General features: G+C 43.7%; 3 protein-coding genes across 3 annotated transcripts; 2 read left to right on the plus strand and 1 right to left on the minus strand.

The window, feature by feature from the left end:
• The first annotated feature begins 63 nt into the window (after positions 1 to 63).
• On the plus strand, positions 64 to 949 carry LOC103644578 (cyclin-dependent kinases regulatory subunit 2-like). The gene is made up of 5 exons (XM_008667762.2): positions 64 to 130; positions 225 to 286; positions 407 to 551; positions 682 to 743; positions 908 to 949. The coding sequence occupies exons 1-5, from the start codon at positions 79 to 81 to the stop codon at positions 947 to 949; spliced, it is 363 nt and encodes a 120-aa protein (XP_008665984.2). The 5' UTR covers positions 64 to 78.
• Positions 950 to 2,306: 1,357 nt separating this feature from the next.
• On the plus strand, positions 2,307 to 3,113 carry LOC103634463 (exportin-T-like). Its single transcript, XM_008655980.2, has 4 exons — positions 2,307 to 2,372; positions 2,561 to 2,620; positions 2,817 to 2,879; positions 2,975 to 3,113. Exons 1-4 carry the CDS (start codon positions 2,322 to 2,324, stop codon positions 3,110 to 3,112), a joined length of 312 nt encoding a protein of 103 aa, XP_008654202.1. The 5' UTR covers positions 2,307 to 2,321; the 3' UTR covers position 3,113.
• Positions 3,114 to 4,959: 1,846 nt separating this feature from the next.
• On the minus strand, positions 4,960 to 9,366 carry LOC103634464 (heat shock cognate 70 kDa protein). The gene is made up of 2 exons (XM_020546005.2): positions 8,995 to 9,366; positions 4,960 to 6,641 (listed from the first exon to the last, which is right to left on the minus strand). Exons 1-2 carry the CDS (start codon positions 9,209 to 9,211, stop codon positions 5,236 to 5,238), a joined length of 1,623 nt encoding a protein of 540 aa, XP_020401594.1. The 5' UTR covers positions 9,212 to 9,366; the 3' UTR covers positions 4,960 to 5,235.
• Positions 9,367 to 14,928: the final 5,562 nt, after the last annotated feature.

Here is a 14,928-nt window from a genome sequence, read left to right on the forward strand (position 1 = left end):
CTGTTCGATCTGGTAGGTGGTTTTCTGAAAATCTAGGAACCTTTCTGTATGGGAGTTGATCGAGAAGCGTTGGTGGACATGGGTCAAATCCAGTACTCCGAGAAGTACTTCGACGACACCTACGAGTACATGTAAGCACAAAATTGTCGCCCCACGATGTGCACCTTTTCCCATATCTTCCGTCCGCTGTGGGTGGCAAAACCCTAACCCCTTTTTTCCGCGTTGGCACGTCGTCCTCCCGCCCGAGGTCGCCAAGCTCCTCCCTAAGAACCGCCTCCTATCCGAGGTAAACGCCTGCAATTCCACCTGCATTTCTGTTGATTGCGTTATTGCCCTGTTGGTTTGGTTATCTGATGCCTAGATGATTTTTTTGGTGTGGGGATTTTTCCCCTTCTCTTCTTTGCAGAACGAGTGGCGCGCGATCGGAGTGCAGCAGAGCCGTGGGTGGGTGCACTACGCGATCCACCGCCCGGAGCCGCACATCATGTTGTTCCGCCGCCGGATCAACTACCAGCAACAGGAGGAGGCGGCTGTCGCGCAGAGCTGGCCAAGTGAGCCTCCGGTGGCTAGGGCGGCGACCAGGAACGTTTAAAACCCTAACCCCCTTTCCATCTCTAAAAGGGGCGTCGTTGTTCTATTGATCAATTCCTCTATGCTGTTAGTTGGAAACTTTGGGTGTAGTTGGTCGATTTGCTGGTGTGTGCCTTGTGTTCATGGAAATTCCTGTGAAGGAACTGTCATGTGTTAGGCTGTTACCGTGCCCATTTTCTTAATACTATGTGTTGACTGTGATCAAGATGGCACTCCTGTAGTGATTATATTTAATCTGTTTAATGTGATCTTTGAAATGGTGTGATCTGGTTAGTAGCGCTGATATCATGTTTAATCTGTTATGTGTGATGATCAGTATGGTCATGGTGATTTTGCCCAGTGTGTTAGGAAAGAGTAGATTAAATGGTTGAAATCGTACATGAACAAGTTCTGTTTATTTAGTGTCTTATTATTATAGCACGTGATGCCAATGAATTTCGATGTTTGCAGGTCTCGAGGTCAAGCCTGGTTCCACTGTTAAGTGTGAGCGACAGCAGTGTGGCCGAGCTGGCAAAGACTGTTGTAGAAAAGAAGCAAGTTCTAGATATTATAGGTTGGTTATGCTTTGTGTCTGCATGCAGTTGAGCCATTAAGTTTATTATGGAATCACATATTTGTACGCTCATTCTGAGTATATGAGAAAAGATCTGGTTGGGGAAGATCTGCTGCTGCAGAGGTCATACAGAAAACCATCAAATGCATTATACTTGTTTCTTTCTGATGAATCAAAATCCTCAATGCATACTGAATTGCACATTGTCATTTCAAGTTGCTCCATATTGTGCTTCGAAGTGGGCGATAGAGGGCTTGACACAGTGTTGGCTAAAGAGCTACCTCCTGGATTGGCAGCCATTGATCTTAGCCCTGGTATTGTGAATACTGACATGCTTAATTCATGCTTTGGAAGCTCTGCCCCATTATATCAAACAACTGAAACATGGTAAACTTCATTGCCTTGTGTTCGTTTAACATATTTACCTTATGTTGTTTTACTGCACATATAGATTATAAACACAGCATAGCGCGAGGAGGATTACATATCGTCGTCGGAGTATTTCTAGATGCTGGCCATGGTGATGTCGGCGTTTTCAAACGGTGATTGCGCGGGGTGCCTGGACAGGGAGCAAATCAGGAAGGCCAAGCTCATGAGCCTCAACTGCTTTGCCACTAACCGCGACAAGACCTACACTGCGGAGTCCCTCTCCCGTCGATATTGGGTGAGTCTTGCAATCAGGACTACCTGACGGCTGCGAGGCCACCCCAATCCCCATTTAGTTCTTCACTGCATTTTAATCTTGCAGAACACTGACCACCAGTCAATATGGTACTTGGGCTGAAAGAGATTTAGATCCATGGAGAGATACACACAAATGTTGATTACACAGTGGATCTCTTGAATGTATGATGAATCTATAAGTTAACTTACTTGTGCCTATTTATTTATGTTTTGTGCAGTGGAAATTCTAACTTGGACCAGTCATTCATGGTTTAATTCTAGGCTGTTGGATTATTGATAGGCATTGAAGAGGTATCACCAGAGAAGCAGGCTCAGTTCTTGACCGCTCTTCTAAATCCTCTCTGTCATCAGGTGATTAATTTTTGTTTTTTAATATTATGGCATTATTTTTTTTAAACATGAGAGACTTACTGATGCGGGTAACACCCCCAACCCCCCAGGCCGAGTCACTTGTTATGGATGCCAAAGCACGAGGCTTGAGGAATCATCACCAATGGCTATTAGCCTTCAACAAATTATTGTTGCATTGAATATGGTCAGCAAGGTAATTTGCATCCACCATTGCAAGGATGCATGTAAAATATTCTCTAAAATGTTTGATATTAAGGTGACTGCCTGTGGTCCATCTGATTGTTTAAAGTTGTGATTTATTCTCATGTAATAATTCTTACTTCTGAGCACGAAGTTACTTACAACTCATACTTACTGTATCTGAACACTGCCCTTTTTTAGGGCTTCAATGAGCGTCTTGTGATGGTAAATAGGCCAGCTATTGGGATCATGTTTAAGAAAGTAAGTTTTGTGAACTTACATATATTCCACAATATTGTATGGTTCTCACTTGTTACCATGTAGCATATATGCAACTAGCCAGTGGTGGAATCTGTTGTTAGCCCTCAATTACTACCTGTTTAAGTAGTCTCCACATCTGTGGTCTTCATTTAGCCCTTTCTTCTGATATAAATTGTTTTTACCATCTTCTCCCCAGACCCTTGATGTAGTTTTGCAAGTCCTTGTTTCATTTCCTAGCGTGAGACCTCTGCGATCTAAGGTAAATCTGAACCTGTTCCTTAAGCATCTTCGTTACTTCCGTGCTTTAATGGCATGATTAACCATTCCCTAACTTCTCCATGTGCTGAAATACAGGTCATATCGTTTCTGCATCGTATGATCGAGATATTAGGTCTCTCAGTGCTTCCCTGTATTCCAATTGCACTAAGACTATTGCTTCTTGACAACGAGGTGTTTCAATTATATTTTAATGACAAACCTCTGTTTTCTTAATTTTCTGCGTGAGTCTTGCTGTGTAAATAATAGTGTTAATAGTTTTAAAAATTGGTTCTCAGCCTTTAAAATAGAAAGGTAACCAAAAGGAACTTGTTGATTTACAAAGTTAGGCATTTAGCCGCAGACAGGATTACGCCATAGATAGTATTAGCATTTTCTTAATTACCCCTTCTCTACTTTGTGAACTGCATGTTGCTATTTTAGGCAGTGCCTTAATAACAAAGCACTCTTTCCTTTCTAAAGATTGCAATGTGCTCCTAAAAATATTGTCTTGCCTGCCCTAAATCAATTAGAATAAGTTACTAGAGTGCGTATTTGTGTTTTTTCTGTTGGCCAAAAAGCACAGGAATAAATCCTCTATACTGCTACTGCTCTACCCCTATGTTTCCCTATTTCTCTACTCATGGCCATAAATACAACATCCAATGTCTTCATGGTTTGTTAGAATCTGCCATACTCAGATATGTATGTTTTCTCGTAAGTTCCATCACTCGCTGCTTGACTGGCTTCTATGTTCTATTACTCGCTGCTTAACTGGCTTCTTTGTTCCAGCATTTCTTTTTTACCTTTTGTAGTGGGAAACACCATCATTAGTACTTTATGGATGTAGAGCGTAGGTTGAACTACAATAGAAGCCATTCGTACACAATTGAGTTTAGGCAAAGTTCATTCAGGGGTTGTCTTAGGGTGATTAGACTATGGGTATGATCACTAGGGCAGGCACTTGTTTTATGTCACCTAACTATCTCTTAAAAACAACAACAAAGCCTTTTAGGCTTTTAGTCCCAAGCAAGTTGGGTAGGCTAACTATCTCCCTAAAGGCAGTTATTAACACAATTAAAAATGTGTGGTTCTAGCGCTGTTATTATACACCTGTTCGGTAAACCAATTCCGACCATTTTACACGATGTCAGTACATTCAATTAGTAAAAGTTTCAATAGTTGACAGACTAGGTTAAACCATGTGCTCTCCCTTTTTCGGCTAATGCTCTGGCTGCAGCCGGTGGTGGCAGTGGATCGGTGAAGCTCTAGGATACACATCTTTCTCTCCCCCCTCCTCCTAGGGGCATTCTTGGAGCTCCAGTTCCTCAAGTTGCGTCTACTGCTGCTGATGTCGTGACCTGTTGCGATGTAGGTGGTGGTGGCCCGTAATGGGAAGGAGCAGTCGTGCTTGCCCGCTTCTTGGTTTCGCTCAGCTGCTCCTGCTGTCGCTTAGCTTTGTGACCACCTACAAGGACTCCACCTTGAAGACCCTGAGTAGTAAAGCTCGATTCATTGTGCTTTCACGTTGTTTCTCCAAAAGTTGTTTATGTGGTCTAATGTGTTAGATTTGATCCGTCCATAAATAAATTTCTATATTTTTTTCCTTTATACCACCTGCTTGAACGTTTGTGAGTGCTAAATTACTTATGGTTCTGTATCTATGTTTAATAATCACATATTTTGACCTGCATTATATATATATTTACTCTTTAGAAATTATTTGTGTGATTCCATTTCAATCTATTTGGGTAGACATATTTATATCGTTCTGTATCTATGTTTAATAATCACATATTTTGTCGTCACTATTATACTCACGCCGCACGTTGGGCCCTAAGTCCATTGAAGGGTCGCAATTTGTGTTCTGTGGCATCGCACGGGCACGTTCCTAGTAGTGTGTGAAATTCATAATAGTTGACCGAAATGTTACATAAATGAATACCAACAACGTTACAAAATAACTATATTATGGAAAAAATTCGTGCTTTATTTAACTATACTAATTTTATACCGTACATACAAATTTTAGTGACTGACTCAAGTTTGACTTACTCTTGAGGGAACTGGAGGGGCAAGTTTGAGGCAAGTTTGACTTACTTGTGTTCACTAAAAATCGGTTAGACGAACGCCAAGACATCAAACACATGAAATATTACGACGACAAGTGCAGGACGGAGTTTTCCCAAGTACAAAGGAAGGTCCAATAAACAAAGATAGATAAAAGGCTATGGCCATTGGCCATACGCACTAGCCATGAAGCCAAGACAAAAAGTCACGTGATACGGTGATAGCAATATTTAGCATCCATTGCTGTTAACAGATACGCTCGAGCATTTGTTTCACCCTGGCGTTGCTCTTTAGTTCTCGGCCTCCTGCACCAAGCGCGCGATTTCCTCCTTGCGCAGTCGACCGCCGTGGTTAACGATGGTTATGCTGTTCTTCCGCCGAGTGTCTCTGTCCTCCGCGGACACCTTCATGACGCCGTTTGCGTCAATGTCGAAGGTGACATCGAAACTAGGTACATGCTTCGGTGCCGGGGGTATATCGGTGAGCTTGAACTCCCCGAGCAGATTGTTGTCCTTGGTGCTCGCACTCTCGCCCTCGTACACTGGAAAGCTAACGACTTTCTGGTTGTCGTAGAGCGTGGTGAAGTTCTGCACCTTCTTGGTCGGGATGGCCGTGTTCCTTGGGATAACCACGCTCATTGTAAAATTATTTTCAGTCTCAATCCCAAGCGAGAGTGGCGTGACGTCGCGGAGAAGCATATCCACTAATCTCCCATCTTCGGTTCCACCACTGAGAATGGAGGCCTGGATGGCAGCGCCGTACGCAACAGCTTCATCAGGGTTGATGCTCCGGCAAAGCTCCTTCCCAGAGAAGAATCCCCGGAGCATGCTCTGTACCTTGGGGATGCGGGTGGAACCGCCCACCAGGACGACGTCGTGGACGCTGCCCTTGTCCATCTTGCCATCGCATAAGCACTTGTCCAGAGCCTTGATGCACTTGCTGAAAAGGTCCTTGTTGAGCTCCTCGAATCGAGATCTGGTGATTGTGGCACAGAAGTCAATGCCGTCATGGAGACAGTCAACCTCAATGGTGGTCTGTGCGGTGGAAGACAACATCCTCTTTGCTTTCTCGCAGGCAGTCCTCAGCCGCCGGAGCGCCTTCTGGTTGCTGTGGATGTCCATCTTCCCGTGTTTGCGTGTGAACTCCCGGAGACAGTATTTCACCATCTCGTTGTCGAAGTCAGCCCCGCCAAGGTGAGTGTCACCGGCGATGGCCACCACCTCGAAGAGCCCCTTGTCCATATCGACTCCTGGATCAATGTTGAGGAGCGAGACATCAAAGGTACCGCCACCAAGATCAAAGACGAGCACCGTCCTTCGTTTGTTGCTGACAGGCATCTTCTCGAGACCATATGCCAAGGCGGCAGCGGTCGGCTCGTTGATAATGCGCATGACATTTAGGCCGGCGATGGCACCGGCGTCAATGGTTGCCTGGCGCTGGGAGTTGTTGAAGTAGACAGGCACGGTGATGACAGCGTTCTTGACCGTTTTACCAAGGTATACCTCTGCTGTCTCTCTCATCTTGGCGAGCACCATGGCGGAGATCTCCTCGGGCATGAACTGCCTCTCCTTGCCTTCATACTGTACCATGATCATTGGTCGTTCGTCATTACCTGCGACGACTTTAAAAGGCCACAGCTTGGCATCTTCTTGCACAGATTCGTCGTTGAATCGGCGGCCGATTAGTCGCTTCACTTCTGTAAACATTTATATGTGTAGTCAATAGAGTGAAGCATAAATGGGATAGCAGCACTAGTTTGATCAGCATCTCTGTACTATGCATTTGGAAAAAAAAAATCTGCAAACTTATAAGGGTTTGATTTGCTATACAACACATATTAGGTTTGGTCCTACTTAGATACTGCAATTTTCTTGTATGAATTCACACCAAACCTCGTTCCTCTATGCGTGTGGACTGTAACCACTCACTAACATCAAACTCCACTTCAAAAGAATTAGTGCTTATTTAAATCCACTCCTCTAAACTTCAGTGCTCTAAAACCTTTAAAGCACTTCAGATCATTTTGAACCTCTAAAGCTCAAATGCAAGATGTGCTAAATTTTAGAGCTAACTTTAACCTTTTATTTGAAACTTTAACTCTAAAGTTTAGATGAAAGACCCTTAATGCCGGGAGCTTATATTAACTCTTCATGATTACATCATCTCAGTTGCCATGTTTTATGGCAAGAATTCAGTAAGCCCTGTTTGTTTCGTTGGAATTGAATTCTATTTTAATAATTATAATTTAGACAAAACTAATTAAGTTTATATATTTATATATGTAATATATTTGTATATTATCCTAAATCATATGAGAGAGATAGTTATATACTACATTTATGTTATAGCGGCGCAACTAGAATATTGTACTATAAGTTGTACATCGGAAAAATAGCATTTAAATCTATAGAATCAATTTCTATCTCTCACCCCATGAATTTGAGATAGGCTTATATGATAACTTTGGAAAGTGGTGGAATGTCACATTCTAAAAAAATAGCACATTCTAGTAGTAAGATTCCAATTCCTCAAAATGAAAGGAAACAAACGGGACCTAAGTTGTTTTAAAAGGAAAGGGTGCAGTGGTGCACTGCACATCATAAGACGAAATTGAATCTAGTAATAGTAATGGTGATCAATGAATATAATGGAAAGTCACCGCAAAACGAAGTTAAAAATGTCAGAAATATAATGTGAACACGCAGGTAGAAAAATTTAGGGGAAAGCTATATGTTGCACGAGTATTTCCTTGGCTGTTATCACAAGGGTCACCGACTGTCCGGTCTTCCAGGTGTCTCACCCTCCGCTGTCCTATGTATGCTGTTGATTTTTTTTGTCTGACAGGCAGGACCCACCAGGGGTGTGGTGTTGAATGATTGGGGTGCGCTGGTTTTTGCTTTTTCGGGGAAATTAATTGATCTTGTCTTATTGGTGCAAAGAGGAGCACAATTAGACATTTGTGATATGGCTAAGTCGAAGAGCTCAAAATATATGATGCCTAATAATATTTTTGAAGTTCTAGGGTCTAAACCACACATTCTCTAAAAACATGGGTTGATGGGTGTTATTACTCCACATTACTGAGTTTGGGGTGGTGGATATGGTGGTTTCTAAATGGATTTTGGATCATTGTTTGAATGAGTTAATTGTTTTTCTTTTCTTGTTCTAGGGTTGTTTCTCTAAAATTTGTTGAGCTTGATCCTTGATGTATTGTTGTTAAGTTCTATTAGCTAATATACAGTAACCCTGAACTGCCACTTCACAAGATTGTCGTGTACCTTTCTATTTTTGTATTCTTGCACTCTTAGCTTTCAATTTTAATTCATATATGGCTATGGTTCTCCTGCCTATTTTTCATGTTTTGTTCAACTTCATGTAACTTAACTAAGAATGCATCTACTAAGCAGCAACATTTTTGAGGTTTTCACATTTTTTCCCTAAGGTTTTGCGCAAATAAAACAGATGTAGGGATAGTGAGAATTTACAGACACATCAAAAGACCGGGTTGTTTTACAGTAAAAAAAATACAAAAACAACACCATATGTGCTGCTGTTTTATGTGGTTTGTATAAAATCTAAGTGATATATCTTTTTTATCAAGCCTTCTTTTGAATCGTTAGATCCTGATCCAGGGGCACAAAAATCCGTGTGTCAGGTGAACTTGGAAGTTGGAACACACGGTTTTCTACTCTTTTGCTAGCTGTGTGTTTCCAGAGGGTAAAACACCCGCGTGTTTTTGCACAACAAAATGCCCGTGTAGTCAATAGATAGTGAGAATTAAGAGGCATGTTTCATGCAAGGATATGAACGAACCATTGCGCCTGGTTGTGCTTGAACAATTAATAAACATTACAGGTGACTAGGTGAGGTGATACAGTGGCAAACTTTAATGTTCCCTATTTCCAAACAGTGCAATATTCCATTACACTCAATCTGGCTACGTGTAGCCACAGTTGATATATCTGTGACGCAAATTAATCAGCGAGACCACACGCGTGACGATTAAGGAAAATAACAAGTTATATAAGCGAGCGATGAGAAGTTCTCACCGAAGATGGTGTTGGTGGGGTTCAGGGCAGCCTGGTTCACGGCCGCCTCGCCGACGAGCTTCTCGGCGTTGGTGAACGCGACGCAGGACGGCGTGAGGCGGTTGCCCTGGTCGTTGGCGATGACCTCGCCGCGGTCGTGCCGCCACACGGCCACGCACGAGTAGGTCGTCCCCAGGTCGATGCCGATCGCCGGACCGTCGACCTTCGAAGCCGCCATCTCAACAGTCGGAGGCGAGCACCAAAGTAGAAAGTACTCGAAATTTATAGCGTGCACTGCGCAATATTTGGATGCCGCTTTGAATGCTGGTGGAGTGGTGGTGCGCTGCTAGGGCAACTGCTCTCTCCGCGGTTTCTGGCTGGGCTTTTCCTCAAAGGTCGTTCAAGCCTCTTTGGAGTTTGAAACAAGAAGAAATAAAAAGTCTGTTGTAAATAGTCTCAAAGCTGTTTTTGGTAGACGTGTATATACGGTTATGTAAAACACTATTTTATATTTTGAATTGAATTATTTATAAAACAAAGTTTGAGAAATAAGTTATGAGGGAATAAAAGGCTATCGAGACAGTCTAATAACATTATAACATCTTACTCTTTCTTAAATCGGAGGGTTAATTAAAAATATATCCCTCTGATTTAAAGATATTAAAAACTAGCTCATTTTTATGCCATTTTATGACATCAAAATAAACTGACCATCTAGTTTTATAAGAGTAGAGTGGCATATGTGTAATTAAAAAATCTATAAATTATAGTTATTTGAATAAAATTGATCATTAAATATTTTAAAAATATGGTCTCTATATGTTTTTACGCTCGAGCAGTTTTTTATATCTTGTGCTCGTATTTAAAAACCAATTTCGCACTCTATCATTGGCTGTCGACAATAAAGAATATGAACAGACCTTTAGAGTTATTGTTAGGGATGCAATAGGGTTAACACTCTTGAGAGGTTTAATTAACTCGTAACTGTGAACACAACTGATATCAGATTATAACATTCTTGAGAGGTTTGCACACTTTCCTTTTGACCGGATTGTACCAACACTTTCACACTTCTGGAAGGGCGCGAGAGGTACTTTCACTGCATGAAATGTTGTTTCTTACAGAGATGCTTTTAGCCTCATGTAGATTTTCACCTAGTTTGACATCATAGACCTCAATTCAAAGGGTGTCTATCCAAACCTGTACCACATTTGACCTAGAGGGTTTATACCCTGAGCCCCCACTTATGCCACGCTGGATAAGCATCTACCCATCCGAGATCTTAATTCTACTTTGGCCAAGCACATAACCCCACATATATATTGTTGTTGCACACTAAAAACCTTGGTGATCTGGGCGAACCGGTTCTTAAGGTGGGGTACTTTACATATGTTTTTAATGGTTATTTTGCAAGATCACATATTCATCCCCTCTAGGTGCTTTCAATATGATAGATCTGAATTCTAAACATTCAAACAAGTATATAGATACAACAATATTTCTGAAATTATCATTTCTTTCCAAGGGACAAAAACTAGTAACAATAAACTACCATAGGAAGGCTTCTACTATGTATTAAAGCTGGAAGCAAATCTGCTCAAACACAATGTCCATATCAACTCTTTTTCACGAACCGTACGATCTTTCATTAACGGCGAGCAACAGCTAGCAGCTGAGCCTTTTCTTTCGTGCGCTCCACACTGAACGCACGAGTCCTCCTCTAGGGAGAGAAACAAACGACCGGGGAGCAAATCTGCTCAACCAGAGTGTCCACGTCAGCTCTTTTTTCACGAACCGCACGATCCTTCATCAACGGTGAGCAGCAATCTTCCCTTTCGTGCGCTCCACAGGGAGAGAGACATACGAAGAAGAGAAAAAAAGTTATCTGCCCTTACTTCCGTGCCGCTGTAGCTGTCGCCGCGCTGCCACGCCGAGAGTCCCTCTCCAGCTATCGCTGTTGTCCAGCCCTCTCATGGCCCCTAGAATTGCACTGGTGTTGCGCGGCGCCTCGCGCCCTCGCCCCTCTTGCTCCCCTCCCGCCGCCAGCCCCGTTGGGGAGAGGAAAAGGAGGATTAGGAAATTCTTGTCTGACGAGTAGCAGAATTTCTCTACGTCGTTGGCTGTTGCAGCGAGGTCCGGGCCTTCGTGGGATTTGTAAGAATCTCTGCTTCCCACATGTTCTTACTCTGCGATCTGATCTAGTTTGATGTTTGTTTTGTCTGGTCTTCGATTATGTTAAGAATCAATTTATCATAGACGAGGTGGTCAATCATGAATCCATTTTATAAATTTGGTGTAATGAACTCATTGCTCATATTATTATTAATTATTAGCCTATAAATCTATGATGAATAAAATGGTGATAGATCAATTAAACCAAACAAAAAAAAGTAAGGAGTGATAAGTTGATGTCCAAACACACCGTAAATCTATCTCTAGCACGTAAGCGTTTTTTATCTCTCATAAAGGGTGGTCTAGTTTCATTCCAGAAAACAATTTCTAGGGACAAAAAAAAGAAGGGACACTCCCTGTTTCAGCTTCTTCTCTCAAGCATGCTGATTTCTTACATTGTGTAAAGGTGACGTTGAAGTCCTTTCAATACTAATGATGTACATTTCCTTTTTTTTTGCAGTTCATACTCTACAGTCGTATGATTGATTCTACATATTGAAGAAAAAACAGGGCCTTCGCTATGGTACTTCGTTTACATTTGATTTTACCAATATTTAATGCATCATGTACATAATAATCAACCAAAAATGGAGTTAACCCACCAGCGTGGAAGAATGAATTAGATTTGGCAACGACTGCTATGCAAGCAGTCCTTCTGTGCAAGCGTGCAAGCAAATCATCTGATCCATTAGATTGTGATCCAACCGTAAGGCATATTTAACACTTAAACTCTTCCACCACTAGATCAATAATCTTTATAAAAAACTCCTAACAAACCATGATTATATATGTGGTTGGATCGTAATCTAATGGATCAGATGGTTTACTTGTACGGTTGTACAGAAGGACTGCTTACATAACAGTCGTTGCCATTAGATTTGGCGAGCAACACACAGCACTTGAGTCTTTCCTTTCATGCGCTCCATAGGGAGAGAGACGGACGGAGAAGAAAAAAAAGTTATCTACCCTTACCTCTGTGCTATCGTAGCTGTCGCCAAGCTGCCACACTGGGAGTCCCTCTCCGACGTCCGACTGTCACCGCTAGCCCCCTTCACACGCTGATCGTGTATTTTTTTTTTGTCGAATACGCAGGAGAGCTGCGCATCTTTGTTAATAGAAGAAGATTACGAACACAAATACAAAAACAAGAGCTGGCCAACCAGCTCAACACAGAGCCGACTACTCGCTCAGAATACAACCAAGGGCTTTCGCGCCCGCTCTCACCCACTCGCTAGCAACACCAAGAGCGGAAGAAACTACGGCGTCAACTGAGGATGCCTCACTCCGGAAGCACCTTGCATTTCTCTCTTTCCAAACTTCCCAAGTCACCAACGCAAAGAGAGAATCACCGCCCTTCCTGGCGCCCGGTGGCCACAGCTCCCGCACTCTTTGCCACCAACCAAGGACTGAACTGCAATCTGTTAGCGACGGTATGTGAAGCCCCAATTGCGACAAAATGCCATCCCAAACTCGAAGGGAGAAGCTGCAAGTGGCCAGTAGATGGTCGCAAGTTTCTTCCGCTGTATTGCAGAGGTAGCAAGTGGTTCTCGCATCGAGTCCGTGACGCCGTCGCCTGTCTGCGGTCCAGAGCCGCCTCCGCCAGGCAAGCCACAAGAAGATTTTGACCCTCAACGGCGCCCACGTCTTCCACACGATCGCGATCTCGGGTAGGTGGAGAGAGCCTTCATGGAGCAGCTGGTACGTCGATCGCACACTGAAATGGCCGTCAGACGACCAACGCCACAACAACCTGTCCGGGGTCGAAGGAGAAAGGTTGATCTCTCGCACAGCGTCCCACAGCTTCAGGTATTGAGAGATCGCCTGAACCGAAAATCCTCCCCTCAGTTCTCTGATCCATTGATTCCCTTGCAAGGCCACGGCTACGGACTGTGACGATCTTGTCCGTTTGGCCACGAGGCCAATCAGCGCAGGAGCGATGTCTTCGACCGACGAACCGGCGATCCACCTGTCCTTCCAGAACAACGTCCGCTGCCCGTTGCCGACCTCAAAGTTCGCAGACGCATGGAACAGGCACCGGACTTCTGGGGCGACCTTCAGAGGTAGCTCCGTCCAGGCCCGGCCATCGTCCGCGGGATTGCGTTGAAGCCAAAGCCAGCGAACCTGAAGAGCCAAGCCCATGAGGCGCAAATCCAATACTCCAAGGCCGCCGAACTCATACGGTCGTGCGACCACGGGCCAGGCCACGGCGCATTTGCCGCGTACAGAAGCGTCCGCGCCCGCCCACAAGAAGCGTCTGCAGCAGGCCTCAATCTCCTCTCGTGCCCAAGTTGGAATACCGTTGGCCATCATCGCGTAGATCGGCACCGCCGTCATGACTGATTTAATCCACACAAGGCGACCACCACGGGACATCATCGATCCTCGCCACGCTGGCAGTCTGGCCGCCACCTTGTCCACGAGTCCCTGTACTTTGTTCTTGGGGATGGCCCCCGAATGCAACGGCAGGCCCAAGTAAGTGACAGGCAGCTCGACGATCTTGCAACCCAAGGAGCACACAACGCCGGCGAGATCTGTCTCACGGCCTGACAAAGGAGACACAGAGCACTTGGCCAGATTGATCTTCAGGCCAGCGGAATCTCCAAATAGCAGCAGGAGGCTCTTGATGGCTTCGACTTCTTCCACGACTGGTTCCATGAATAAAATCACATCATCTGCATAGAAGCTGCATCTGGATTTGACAGCTGACGGACCAAGTGGTCTAAGGATCCCGGCATCGTCCGCCTTGCAGAACAGCTTGTTAAGAACCTCCATGGCGATGATGAAGAGAAGTGGAGAGAGGGCATCCCCCTGGCGCACCCCTCTGCGATGTGTGATCGGTGCCCCAGGAACGCCATTTAGCAGTATCCTGGAGGAAGCTGTAGACAGCAAGATTGAAATCCAATTGCACCAACGAGTACTGAAATCCAATTGAAATCCAATTGCACCAACGACGCTGATCGTGTATTGAAATATAGTCTTGTGCTTACCAAAATAAGTGTGTTATTGCTTTAGTTGTCTTTGCATACATGATGTTACAACCCAAGTTTATTGGCATTTTTCTGCCGTGGATGCTTCCAGATGCGCAAAAAAGAAGAAAAAAAGGAGGGAGGTTTCCATCTTTGCCATCAGTGGCGGCGCCTCCTGCTTCTTCGTTAGTGACCACGGTCTCCACTGCCATTGCGCTCCATGTTCTCGTTGTCGCACGCTTCTCATGTATTTTGCGTATTTTTAATGTTACAATACACGCGCGCATGACGTGCACACTATACTCTGTAGTTACCATATCAATGCTGGATTATTTAAAATCAAATCAGCCATATATGATATATTTGAATTCTGAACAGTCAACCAACTATATCGATACAACAATATTTCTGAAATTATCATTTCTTTCCAAGGGACAAAAACTAGCAGTAGTAAACTACCATAGGAAGGCTTCTACTATATATTAAAGCTCGGAGCAAATCTGCTCAAACACAATATCCATGTCACCTCTTTTTCACGAACTGTACAATCCTTTATCAACGACGAGCACCAGCTGAACCTTTCCTTTCGTGCGCTCCGCACTAAACGCATGTGTCCTCCTCTAAGCAGAGAAACAGACGAAGAAGAGAAAAAAAATCCGCTATCCTTACCTTCGCAACACGTTTTGTCGAGTCGGTCAGCCGAGCTAGGATGAAAAAAGAATGACCTCAATGCTAAAAACTGGTTTGTAGTTTCAGATGAAATAGGGTTTGTTCTATTGTTATTTTTTATTCATATAGTACTAGAACACAATTAGTT

This window comes from Zea mays, chromosome 1 (genome assembly GCF_902167145.1).
Source record: "Zea mays cultivar B73 chromosome 1, Zm-B73-REFERENCE-NAM-5.0, whole genome shotgun sequence".
Lineage (NCBI taxonomy): Eukaryota > Viridiplantae > Streptophyta > Magnoliopsida > Poales > Poaceae > Zea > Zea mays.

Coding starts and splice junctions, on each gene's coding strand:
- LOC103644578 (XM_008667762.2), top strand. CDS start 79: ATGGGTCAAATCCAGTACTCCGAGAAGTACTTCGACGACACCTACGAG. Junction 287..406: donor AGAACCGCCTCCTATCCGAG/GTAAACGCCTGC, acceptor TCTTCTTTGCAG/AACGAGTGGCGCGCGATCGG. Junction 552..681: donor TGTCGCGCAGAGCTGGCCAA/GTGAGCCTCCGG, acceptor CTTTGGGTGTAG/TTGGTCGATTTGCTGGTGTG.
- LOC103634463 (XM_008655980.2), top strand. CDS start 2,322: ATGGCTATTAGCCTTCAACAAATTATTGTTGCATTGAATATGGTCAGC. Junction 2,373..2,560: donor CATTGAATATGGTCAGCAAG/GTAATTTGCATC, acceptor GCCCTTTTTTAG/GGCTTCAATGAGCGTCTTGT. Junction 2,621..2,816: donor TTGGGATCATGTTTAAGAAA/GTAAGTTTTGTG, acceptor TCTTCTCCCCAG/ACCCTTGATGTAGTTTTGCA.
- LOC103634464 (XM_020546005.2), bottom strand. CDS start 9,211: ATGGCGGCTTCGAAGGTCGACGGTCCGGCGATCGGCATCGACCTGGGG. Junction 6,642..8,994: donor CCCCACCAACACCATCTTCG/GTGAGAACTTCT, acceptor AAATGTTTACAG/AAGTGAAGCGACTAATCGGC.